Here is a 13,382-nt window from a genome sequence, read left to right on the forward strand (position 1 = left end):
CAGTGCTCAACAATTGAGTTGATACTAAAGCTTTGCTTTGACCAAATTGCAGTTAATACCAGTCAACTACTTTTTTTTGAGAGGGAGTCTCACCCTGTCCTCCAGGCTAGAGTGCAGTGGCATTCTCGGCTCACTGCAAGCTCCGCCTCCTGGGTTCACGTCATTCTTCTGCCTCAGCCTCCCAAATAGCTGGGACTACAGGCACCCGTCACCACACCCCCTAATTTTTTTTTTAGTAGAGTCGGGGTTTCACTGTGTTAGCCAGGATGGTCTCCATCTCCTGACCTGGTGATCCGCCCGCCTCACCTCCCAAAGTGCTGGGATTACAGGCATGAGCCACCGCACCCAGCTTACCAGTCAACTACTTTTTATTTTTATCTTCATATATTAAGGGAATTTTTAGTTAAACAGGTTGCCCTCACATATATTTTATGATTATATATTAGATGCCTTTGGATGTCTGTATTTTTTAGTAGGCAGATGAAAGTGTTTTTAGTAGCCGGGCACGGTGGCTCACGCCTGTAATCCCAGCACTTTGGGAGGCCGAGGCGGACGGATCACGAGGTCAGGAGATCAAGACCATCCTGGCTAACACGGTGAAACCCCGTCTCTACTAAAAATACAAAAAATCAGCCGGGCGTGGTGGCGGCGCCTGTAGTCCCAGCTACTCGGGAGGCTGAGGCAGGAGAATGGCGTGAACCCAGGAGGCAGAGCTTGCAGTGAGCCGAGATTGTGCCACTGCACTCCAGCCTGGGCGACAGAGCAGGACTTCGTCTCAAAAAAAAAAAAAAGTGTTTTTAGTTAGGATTATAGGATTGCTTTAATAAACAAAATAATATTTCCTCAGAAAATCTCTCTTATTCCAACAAATACTAACTCTAAAGACTGTTCTCTGTGTTTTTTAGTCGGCCGTATACTAACAAGGTAATTACTTTATGGTACCGTCCACCTGAACTGCTGCTGGGAGAAGAACGATACACACCAGCCATTGATGTATGGAGCTGTGGGTAAGATAACCTTATTTACTGGTTTATTTTACTTGAAACTTTTGGTAGTGAATTAAAATAGATCATTTGGTAATGACGGGTATTTTTTCCATTAGCTGTATCCTTGGCGAACTCTTCACTAAAAAACCTATATTTCAAGCAAATCAGGAACTTGCACAACTAGAATTAATAAGGTAAGCTGCTGATTATAATATTGGTGGGAGTTGGGAGAGTGTCAAACTCCTCAGGAAATTTAAACTCTGTCAAGCTTGTCTTTTCTCTTGTTAGTTCTCTGGAGGGCTTATGACTGCTAAATGGAGGACAAACTGAAATGTAGGCACTTTGATACTTGTTCCAGTGAAATTAAGGATATCACAGCCCCTTGGTGGGTGTGTGTGTATGGATACATGTGTGAGTGCATGTGTGCGTTTTTTTAAATCAAAGGACTTGAGGCCCAAAAGATAAGACTGTAAAGGAAGAGTAAATGTAGGAGAGAATGAATGGTAGATAATGTATTTTTTAATTATGACAGAAATGAAAAATTAATGTTTTGGGGTATTGTTAAAAAATACTCTATTGTAAATACACATATGTTTTTATGTGTATTTACATGTGTCTATATGTGTGTATATACACTAAAATACATGCATAAACCCTCTAGCATAGGCCTTCATTATTTGGAGCCTATCATAGGACCTAGTTCATAAGCAATTACTCATACATTTTTGTCACTTTTCTTTTTATCTTTTATTTTATTTTATTGTTTTATGTTTTTGAGATGGAGTCTCTGTCACCTAGACTGGAGTGCAGTGGCACAATCTCCACTCACTGCAACCTCTGCCTTCTGGGTTCAAGCAATTTTCCTGCCTCAGCCTCCCAAGTAGCTCAGATTACAGGTGCCCACCACCACACCCAGCTAATTTTTGTATTTTTAGTAGAGACGGGGTTTCACCATGTTGGCCAGGCTGGTCTTGAACTTCCGACCTCAGGTAATCCCCTCACCTTGTTCTCCCAAAGTGCTGGTATTACAGGCGTGAGCCACCTCATCCAGCCCATCTTATATTTTAAAATAATTTTAATTTTAAAAATGGGCTTTGTTCGGGCACAGTGTCTCACGCCTGTAATCCCAGCACTTTGGGAGGCCTTGGTGGGTGTGGATCACCTGAGGTTGGGAGTTCAAGACCAGCCTGACCAACATGGAGAAACCCCATCTCTGCTGAAAATACAAAATTAGCAGGGCGTGGTGGCCCATGCATGTAATCCCAACTACTTGGGAGGCTGAGGCAGGAGAATCGTTTAAACCCAGGAGGCGAAGGTTGCAGTGAGCCGAGATTGTGCCACAGCACTCTAGCCTGGGTAAGAAGAGCAAAATTGTCTTCAGTTTCATATGTAATAATGTAAACGTGCAACTTATAAAATTTCCATGACAGTTTCAAAATACATATGAAGTTTTTTAGAAAAGATATTGGTAGGGGGCACAGATTTACAGAATTTTACTTTCCCGACTGAACAAAATGAACATAAAGCAACAAATAGTAACCAGAGAAGGACCTCAGCATGCCCTGGACCTCAGCATCAGATCATAAACAGACAAATTGAATCAAACTAAAAATCTTATTATTGCCCTTTTTGATGGTTAGGCAAGGTTTTTACTGTAGGGTACAGCAGGGAAAGATTAGTTCCCTGGTTAGAGCCTGCTTCTTCTCTGGGGATAACTTGGCTATAATCAGAAGTACCCAAAACCAGAAACTAGTAGTGCTTCAACTCCAGAGCAGCGAGTTGCCTCACCTTTAAATGGAAGCATAGAACTAATTATGTCCAGACTTCACTGAGGGTATCCATGCACAGAACTTTTAATAAAATTAGGAGAAGGGAAAGGAAGGAGTTCACCTGAAACATAGAAAACTTTTATGTTACTTTTTTTTTTTTTTTTTGTGGAGATAGGATCTCACTTTGTTGCCTAGGCTGGAGTGCATTGGGGCAGTCATGGCTCACTGCAGCCTTGACCTCCTGCCTCAGCCTTCTAAGTAGCTGGGACCACAGGCATGCACCACCATGCTGGGTGATTTTTGTTTTTTTTTTTTTTTTTTTTTTTAGAGACTGGATTTCTCTATGTTGCCCAGGCTGGTCTCCAATGCTTGGGCTCAAGCGATCATCCTGTCTCAGCCTCCCAAAATGTGTCTTACCTTTTTAATTGTGCGACAGACAAGTAAAAAGGGTTAAGAACAACTGATACTCTTGGAAAAAAGAAATATACCTTTCAATGCTAATCGAGCATTTACAAAAGTTAGTTATATATTAGTAGAGGAAGAAACTCCAAAATGTTGAAATACTATAGGCTAAATTCTCTAAAATAGAATAAAACTAGAAATTAATATAAAAATGGAAACAACAAAGTCTCTTAACTATCTGAAAAATTTACATATGCTAAAAAACCTTGGATTACAGAAAAATCAAACTTTAAGACAGGGGTGTCCAGTCTTTTGGTTTCCCTGGACCACATTGGAAGAAGAATAGTTGTCTTGGACCACTCATAAAATACAGTAACACTGATGATAGCTGATTGATAGACTAAAAACAAAAAAAAAAATGCAAAAAAAAAAAAATCTCATAATATTTTAAGAAAGCATGAATTTGTGTTGGGCTGCATTCAAAGCCATCCTGGGTTGCATGCAGCCCATGGGCTACGGGTTGGACAAGCTTGCTTTAGAACATCTAGGTTCACAAAGAGTGATAAGTATAAAAATCCATGGGCTCACCCTGTGCTTAGGAGAAAATCACAACCTTAAATATACTACTAAATAAGAAAAGGAAAGCAAATTAATTAAGCATTCTACAGAAAAATTAGACAAAAGCAGCAAAATAAACCAAGGAAATAAAAATGAATTATAATACATAAAATGTAGAATTTATGAAGAAATCTGTGATCTGGTCTTGGGTTTATTCACACATATATACAATATAAATTAATCTAGTTTGACTTCATATGAAAAGAGAGTATAAAGAAATTGAATGACTGAGTGTGGTGGCTCATGCCTGTAATCCCCGCATTTTGGGAGGCCGAGGCAGGATCACTCGAGCCAGGATCACTCGAGCCAGGATCACTTGAGCCCAGGAGTTTTAGACCAGCTTGAGCAACACAGTTAGAACTTGTCTCTACAAATTAAAACAAATAAATAACAACAACAACAAATTAGCTAGTCATTGGGGTGTGAGCATGTGGTCTGTACTACTCGTGAAGCTGAGGCGAGAGGATTACTTGAGCCTGGAAAGTCGAGACTGCCGTGAGCTGATGGCACCACTGCATTCCAGCCTGGTTGACAGAATGAGACCCTATCTCCAAAACAAAAAACCAGCCCTAGTATTTTCTTTGATAAATTATTGCACATCTTTTAGAAACCAATACTTGTAATGTTCTTTAAACTATTCCGGAACATAAGAATAGTGCAGTAGAAGCTTTCTTACTCAGTCTCCTCTTGAAGAGTCTTATTAGATTAATTGATGCTCTTCATTCCCTCTGTAAAGAAAAACTGACTTGATAAAATGGCAAGCTGAATGCTTATAGCTAGTAGGCTATCATTTTCTAGTAAGACTATGTATTTATCCCACCAGTTGAAGAGTATGCTGAACAGGAGGTGGTTGTTAGTTTTCAATTTTTATGCTAACTTTTTATTATTATAATTACATAGTTTAATTAAGCATAGATACAGTGCTTTACAAAAACTTTAAGACATTGCTGTCTAATTAGGGGTGGACAAGTAATTGTGTAAGTTAGAAAAGTCATAAAAATCTAAGATGTGGCGTTAGATTGCTTTGAAAGTGTTTTTAATTTCTAGATTTATTTAAAGAAATCAAAACTAAAAATCTGTGATGATGTGTTATGCGTGTGGTTCGTTCAAGAGAGCTAATACAGAATTCCATTCGGGGAATCCTCTGTTCAAAGAGAAAGCCTTGGCCTTTGTCAGAAGATGGGAAAACAAATGTACATTTATAAACTTTCAGTTAAAATAAAATGTTTAAATTATGTATCTGTGTATCTTTTTTTTTTTAACGATTCCTTCTAACCTTTTTATAAATGAGTCATTCTAACCCCCCCCCTTTTTAAAAAAACTTAACCAGCCAACTCTCTTGGTCCTGATTGTATTGGAAACTAGGGCTTGTATTAAAGATAGTTAACATCTATTTAGTTTATATACAATATCAGCATTATTCTAAGAGTTTCACTTGAATTTTCTCAGTTAAGCTTCATAACAACTCTATGTCTCCTCTTTATAGTTGAGAAAACTGAACCTTAGAGAGGTGAAGAATTTGTCCAGGGTCATATAACTAGCAAGTGGCAAAACTGAGATTTAAACACTGCTAGTTGTTACCTTAGGATCTAAACTTTTAACCATTACTCCAAACTACAGGCTGGGTGCGGTGGCTCACGCCTGTAATCACAGAACTTTGGGAGGCTGGGACAGGTGGATCACTTGAGCCCAGGAGTTCAAGACGAGACTGGGCAATATGGCAAAAGCCTGTCTATACTAAAAACAAAAATTAGCCGGGTGTTGTAGCACACACCTGTAATCCCAGGTCCTTGGGAGGCTGAGGCACGAGAATTGCTTGAACCTGGGAGGCAGAGGTTGCAGTGAGCCAAGATAGCACCACTCCACTCCAGCCTGGGTGACAGAGTGAGAATTGGTCTCAAAAAATAAATAAATAAACTAAATAGGAAATAAAACCACCTGGAATCTTTTGTTTTATAAAATCAATATGACTCACATATCAGTACTTGACAAAGACAGCATGAAAGTTTTTATAAGATATTAGGCTGGGCACGGTGGCTCACGCCTGTAATCCCAGCACTTTGGGAGGCCGAGGTGGGAGGGTCTCTTGAGGCCAGGAGCCCAAAATCAAGCCTGGCCAACATGGTGAACCCCCCTGCCCCGTATCTACTAAAAATATAAAAATTAGGCTGGGCGTGGTGGCTCATGCCTGTAATCCCAACACTTTGGGAGGCTGAGGTGGGTGGATCACTTGAGGTCAGGAGTTCGAGACCAGCCTGGCCAGCATGGCAAAACCCTCTCTCTACTAAAATTACAAAAACTAACTGGGCGTGGTGGTACGCGCCTGTAGTCCCAGCTCCTCAGGAGGCTGAAGCATGATGATTGCTTGAACCCAGAAGGCAGAGGTTGCAGTGAGCTGAGATTGCTCCACTGAGCTCCAGCCTGGGTGAAAGAGAGACTCTGTCTCAAAAAAAAAAAAAAAGGAAAAATTTTATGAGATATTAATCCAAGAATTCTAAGGGAGGTATTAACAAATAGTATCCAGCTTTTTATCAAAAAGTTAACTTGCAGAAAATGATGGGAGGTAAGATGATACAGAGGGTCAAGAAAGGTATCTCCCAGAAAGTGACATTTGAGCAGAGATCCGAATGAAGAAATGGCAAAGTAATAAAGACTCTGAGGCATGAGTGTATTTGGGTTTTTTTAAGGAATATGTTTTCAGTGAACCATATGCGGGGGAAAGCTTGGTTTATCCATTTTATAGCATACTGTACAGTTACTAAAAAGGAAATAGTTGGTCAGGCACGGTAGCTCACGCCTGTAATCCCAACACTGTGGGAGGCCAAGGCGGGTGGATCACTTGAGGTCAAGTTCAGGACCAGCCTTGCCAACATGGTGAATCCCTGTCTCTACTAAAAATACAAAAAATTAGCTGGACTCAGTGGTGTACGCCTATAATCCCAGCTACTTGGGAGACTGAGGCAGGAGCCAGAGGTTGCAGTGAGCTGAGATTGTGCCACTGCACTCCAGCCTGGGTGACAGAGTGAGACTATGTCTCAAAAAAGAAAAAAAAAAAAAGGAAATAGTTGATTTGGAGATAAAGAAATGGAAAAGCAGCATGAATAGTTACAGAAGGCTATATTGAGATTGATGTCATTTAGGTAACATGAAAGACTCAAATTGTTCATCTGAACATGGACTTTCAAGAAGAGTAGGGAGGAGAAATTTTTATTTTCTAGTTTATATATTTCAGCATGTTTTTGTTTTGTTAAGACATTTATAGTTTTATAAAGAGATTCTCTGGGCACAGTGGCTCACATCTGTAATCTCAACACTTCGGAAGGCCAAGGCAGGTGGATCACTAGAGCCCGGGAGTTTGAGACCAGCCTGGGCAACGTGACCAAACCCTGTCTCTACAAAAAATACAAAAATCAGCTGGGTGTGGTAGCACACACCTATAGCCCAAGCTATTGGGAGGCTGCGGTACAAGGATCACTTGAACCCAGGGAGGTCGAGGCTATAGTGAACTGTGATTTCACCACTGCCCTTTAATCTGGGCAACAGAGCAAGAGCTTGTCTCAAAAAACAGAAACAAAACAAAAAATAAAAACATGCTTCAATTTTGATTTCGTTGCATTAATTTCTTTTTAAACACGAGGAAATGAAGTTTCTGATAAACAAATCTGAGTATAATGAGGCAACGGAGTATACTGAAAAGTGTGTGGCCTTTAGAATCTTACAGACTTGGGTTCTAATGCCAGCTCAGCTACTTCCTTCTCTTATGGTTTAGGGTAAATCTCATATGCTTGAAGTTTATTTCTTCAAAAGTAAAAGAGGACTAATAACATGCTTAGGGTTGTAAGAATTAAATGTAAATAAGTTTTCAGTACATATTTCTTCCCTCACCTTATTTGCAGTAATGCTAGGTTGTTTCTCTAATCTGTAGGCTCAGGAATGGTGAGACCTAGTGTCAGTATTGTACAAATACATGTAAAACTGATCAAGAGTGATAACACTAATCAGGATTCGCTTTAAATGGCTTTACACCATGGTGATTGAGTTATTTTATTTATAATTTGCTTTGTTCCAGAAAGTATTTCAGGCAGATTACAAATATTTTATAATAGTAGTAGCATAGATTAAAAAGTGATGGAGGGAGGCCGGGCACAGTGGCTCATACCTGTAATCCCAGCACTTTGGGCGGCCGAGGCGGACAGGTCACGAGGTCAGGAGACCGAGACTATCCTGGTTAACACGGTAAAACCCCATCTTTACCAAAATTAAAAAAAAAAAAAAAGACCGGGCATAGTGGTGGGTACCTGTAGTCCCAGCTACTCAGGAGGCTGAGGCAGGAGAATGGTGTGAACCCAGGAGGCGGAGCTTGCAGTGAGCCAAGATGGCACCAGTGCACTCCAGCCTGGGCGACAGAGCGAGACTCTGTCTCAAAAATAAATAAGTAAATAAAAAAACAATTAGCTGAGTGTGGTGGCACACACCTGAAATCCCAGGTACTTGGGAGGCTGAGGCGGGAGAACTGCTTGAACTTGGGAGGTGGAGGTTGCAGTGAGTGGAGATTGTGCCACTGCACCCCAGCCTGGGCGACGTAATAAGACTCCATCTCTGCCGAGCCTAGTCTCAGTTTGCAAGTCAAAAAAAAAAAAAAAAAGTGATGGAGGGCAAGATGACTCACGCCAGTAATCCCAGCACTTTGGGAGGCTGAGGCCGGTGGTTTACTTGAAGTCAGGAGTTTGAGACCAGCCTGGCTAACATGGTGAAACCCCATCTCTACAAAAATGCAAAATTAGCGGGGCGTGGTAGCTAGCACCTTGTAATCCCAGCTTCTAGGGAGGCTGAGGCAGGAGAATCGCTTGAACCTGGAAGGCGGAGGTTGCATTGAGCCAAGATCGTGCCACTGCACTCCAGCCTGGGCAACAGAGTGAGACTCTGTCTCAAAAAACAAAACAAAAAGTGATGGAGGAAGAGAATGGAAAACAAACATTGGGACAAAATGGGATGAATGAAGGCAGAAATCTCTGTGTAACCATACATATACACATATATGTGTGTGTGTGTGTGTGTATATATATATATTTAATTTTTTTAAACATGAGGATCACATTAAGCCTTACAGCAGTGAGCTAAAGAGCCTTTATATCATACAATGTACATTGCTTATGAGATAAAAACGATTATAATCAGTGAAGAAATTGAAAGTAGATTAGAATTAAATGAATCTTTTCTCTGACTCTCTGCCACCTCCTGCAGTACACACAAAGCCTCAGGCCTAGGTGGTTCACACAGGTGAAATTTTTTAAACTTTAAAGGAAGATTTTGGTTGTACCAGATGATAGGTAAAGAAGGAAACTTCCCATATTGAAAAAAATGAAGCATGTATGCCTTCATAAACCAATACCATAAAATATTCTGTAGAGTTGTGCTTCTCAAACTTTTTGGTCTCAGAACTTCTTACGCTCAAATTATTAAAGATCCCAAGAGTTTTTGTATCTACTGAGATTTACCATATTAGAAATTAAAGATATTTATGAATTCATTTTAACACAATATTTTAACATGTTTTAAAGTCTATAAAGTCTATAGTTTCTAAAATAAAAGTTGTTGGAATGAGTGGCAGATCTATCTGGTTTAATAGACATGACACTTGGATCCTCATATCTGTGATGTGCTGTTTTCAATAGCCTTTTTGGATAACGGTGCATGTTTTTAGAAACCACAAAAATTAGATGATTGGTAGTTTTTTACAGGTTGTAATGTGTAATCTGAAATCATATGAAGGAATATTTTATACTGTACTATATTGAAATCCATTGTTCTGTCTTGCACTTTGAATGGATCTTTTATCTGTGATGATTTTGTGACATTATGCATTGGTCATTTGAAAAATGCTACTTCACTGAATTGAACAGATCTTCCACATGTAACATTTTATATTATATAATTTGTACCACCACTGATCTCATCAGAAAAGCTTTTCAGTACTGTGAAGCTGTTAAGCTGACGGTGGAGGATATGTTTTCTAATCTAATTTCTCTAGAAAGTTCAAATTGTATAATTGACAATAAATACTGTTGTTTTCCTTCAAGTGACAAGCTGACTTTGTTCCTATTTGAGAAAATGTCTGGAAAATACCCAAGTATGAATGACTGCAGTGTGTTAGTTGTCTTTGTCGGTAAAAATAGAGGTCCATGAAAAAAGCAGCTACCTCAGTTTGTAAGTCAAATCATTGCACAGGCACGTCTTCTCAAGATAACTATCATATTTTATTGTACAGTAGAAGCGCTTATGAGTATTTCTCATTTCATTGCAGAGAATATTAAAAAGATACATACTCAAGTGTCAGAATTAAATGCCATTAACAATTTGTACTGCTTCAACAAGTACATTCTTTTTTTGAGACAGAGTCTCGTTCTATCACCCAGGCTGGAGTGCAGTGGTGTAATCTCAGCTCACTGCAACTTCCGCCTCCTGGGTTCAAGCAATTCTTGTGCCTCAGCCCCCTGAGTAGCTGGAACTACAGGTGCACCACCACACCCGGCTAATTTTTGTATTTTTAGTAGAGACAGGGTTTTGCCTTGTTGGCCAGGTTGGTGTCGAACTTACGACTTCAGGTAATCTGCCGACCTTGGCCTCCCAAGTGCTGGAATTACAGGCATGAGCCACTGCGCCTTGCCTAACAAGTACGTTCTTATTTGAAACTGGCTTTTCTCCCCACCCTGAAATTTGCATGATAATGAAGAGTACATCCTGTTAATATAGTTTGTTGCCACTGAGTTGAATCATTTTAAGGTGCTGGTGGTTTTACCACTGTTTTTGAACCATTAGTGCAAATCAACACATGGAAAAAGTCAAATAATGGCTTAGTAATAACTTCGACCTGCCAGATCTTGAAGTGTCTAGGGGACACTCAGTGGTCCTTGGACCCCACTTGTGAAAACTGTTGCTGTGTGTCAGTCTTACGTACGAATACTGATGTACAACATCTAACTTAACAAATAGAAAATACAGCATTACACTGAAATAATGGTACTTTTATTAGGCTCGGATGGTTTTCTTCCTTTGAATATAATAATGAATATGTATTAGGAAATCTGGTGATATAATTCACATTAGTAGCCCTGGAGAAAATGCAGATGATGGTGGTTACAGAAGTTCTAAAAAATCAAAACTGATAAAACTAAAGCACTCTTAGAATGTAAAAGCCACAAAAATTAAAATCCATAGTAGAGAAGAATAAATGAATACTTCCTTAACAGGAAATATGTGTGAATTTGTATGTATATATGTGAGTACATTTCTGTTATGTGTTTTTCAAACCCAAAGGCGTAATTCCTCCCAGGGCTGACCAATGAATGTGCTCCCATTAAAATCAGAAAGTGAAGTTACCCAATGTTGTGTACTGTCATTATCATTTTAACATTGTTTAGGAATTGCCACATAATATAACATACCACAGTGATAAAGATACATTTGAAAAAATATAGATGATTCCAACATGGGTTATATGATTTATATACCTGGAATACCTCAAAGAAACACCTGCTAAAACTGGTAGGAACCCTGCAATCTCAGATGGCTTCCTATTATTAAGTTTTTGTTTGCAGCCAGGAATGATGACTCACACCTGTAATCCTAGCACTTTGGGAGGCTGAGATGGGAGGATTGCTGGAGTCCAGGAGGTCAAGGTTGCACTGAGCCTGGTTTGCACCCCTGCACTCCAGCCTGGGTGACAGAGTGAGACTTTGTCTCAGAAAAAATAAAGAAAAAAAAGGATGTAAAATTTCAAACCTTTCCTGTCATAAAGCTTTTCTTTCTTTTCTTTTTCTTTTCCTCTCCTTTCTCCTTTCTCCTTTTCCATCCTTCCTTCCTCCTTCCCTCCCTCCCTCCCTCCCTCCTTTCCTTCCTTTCAACAGAGCCTTGCTCTGTTGCCAGGCTGGAGTGCAATGGCGCAGTCTCGGCTCACTGCAACCTCCGCCTCCCAGGTTCAAGTGGTTCTCCTGCCTCAGCCTCCTGAGTAACTGGGACTACAGGTGCACGCCACCACACCCAGCTAATTTTTGTATTTTTGGTAGAGACAGGGTTTCACCATGTTGGCCAGGATGGCCTTGATATCTTGACCTTGTAATCTGCCCACCTCAGCCTCCCAAAGTGCTGGGATTACAGGCATGAGCCACTGTGCCCAATCTTTCTTTCTTTTTTTCTTTTTTAGACAAAGTTTTGCTCTCTGTCACCCAGGCTAAAGAAGTGCAGTGGCCTGATCTCAGCTGACTGCAACCTCCACCTTCCAGGTTCAAGTGATTCTCCTGCCTCAGCCTCCCAAGTAGCTGGGATTACAGTTGTGCGCCACCATGCCCAGCTAAGTTTTGTGTTTTTAGTAGAGATGGGGTTTCCCATCTTGCCAAGCCTAGTCTCAAACTCCTGGGCTCAAGCAATCCACCCGCTTCGGCCTTCCAAAGTGCTGTGATTAAAGGCGTGAGCCACCATGCCTGGCCAAGCTTTTCCAATTAATTGCTTAGAAAATATAATGGGCTTGGGCTGGGTGCAGTGGGTGGCTCACGTCTGTAATCCCAGCACTTTGGGAGGCCGAGGTGGGTGGATCACTAGGTCAGGAGATCGAGACCATCCTGACTAACATGGTGAAACCCCGTGTCTACTAAAAATACAAGAAAATTAGCCGGGTGTGGTGGTGGGCACCTGTAGTCCCAGGTACTTGGGAGGCTGAGGCAGGAGAATGGTGTGAACCCAGGAGGCGGAGCTCACAGTGAGCCGAGATGGTGCCACTGCACTCCAGCCTGGGCGACAGAGCGAGACTCCATCTCAAAAAAAAAAAAGGAAAGAAAGAAAGAAAATACAATGGGCTAAAAACATGTTTAAGGCTGGGCTCAGTGGCTTATGCCTGTAATCCCAATACTTTGATAGACTGAGGCAGGAGGATCACTTGAGGCTAGGAGTTTGAGACCAGCTTGGGTCTCAAATTAGATGGATATAGTGGCATATGCCTGTAGTCTCAGCTATTTGGTAAGCTGAGGCAGGAGGATCATTCGAGACCAGGAGGTTGAGGCTGCAGGGAGCTATGATTGTGCCACTGAACTCCAGCCTGGGGTAGCAGCGGAACCCTGTGTCTATTTTTTTTAAAAAAACTGTTTAAAAAACAAAAAGCCCATAAAGGAAACACACAAGATCTCACTGGAAATAAATAAATAAATAAATAAATAAATAAATAAATAAATGGAAAGAAATAGAAGCATTGAATTTTTCTAAAATAGAAATATTAAGCATTGTAAAGGCAGTAGTTGGTTCTAAATCTATAAATTCAGAGTGGTGGTTGAATCCCAGCAGGATTCTCTTCTGGATTGCTACAGTATTGATTATAGTTCATGTGTAATAAAATTTTGAGGAGAATAAGTGAAGAAGTGGATAGGAGATTTATTCTATCAGACTTTCAAGAAATATTAATAGCACAATACGGTATTGACACCAGAGTAGATTGATCAAATCATGATAGATTCCCAAAGTAGACCTCAGATAATTGGAGATTTAGCATATACCTTAGTGTATGATGCATCTCAGTAGTAAATGGTCTTGGAGTAGCTGACTGGCCACCAGGCACAGA

At 40.4% G+C, this 13,382-nt stretch overlaps 1 protein-coding gene across 2 annotated transcripts in view; it reads left to right on the forward strand.

The window, feature by feature from the left end:
- CDK13 (cyclin dependent kinase 13) overlaps positions 1 to 13,382 on the forward strand; it is a 138,878-nt gene that overhangs the window by 103,289 nt on the left and 22,207 nt on the right. For both annotated transcript variants that reach the window (XM_031665375.1, XM_021935857.2), the window contains exons 8-9: positions 906 to 1,007; positions 1,103 to 1,180. In XM_031665375.1, coding sequence (XP_031521235.1) covers positions 906 to 1,007; positions 1,103 to 1,180 — 180 coding nt within the window. The remainder of the gene's footprint in view (positions 1 to 905; positions 1,008 to 1,102; positions 1,181 to 13,382) is intronic.

The sequence above is a fragment of the Papio anubis genome, chromosome 4 (assembly GCF_008728515.1).
Source record: "Papio anubis isolate 15944 chromosome 4, Panubis1.0, whole genome shotgun sequence".
Taxonomy (NCBI): Eukaryota; Metazoa; Chordata; class Mammalia; order Primates; family Cercopithecidae; genus Papio; species Papio anubis.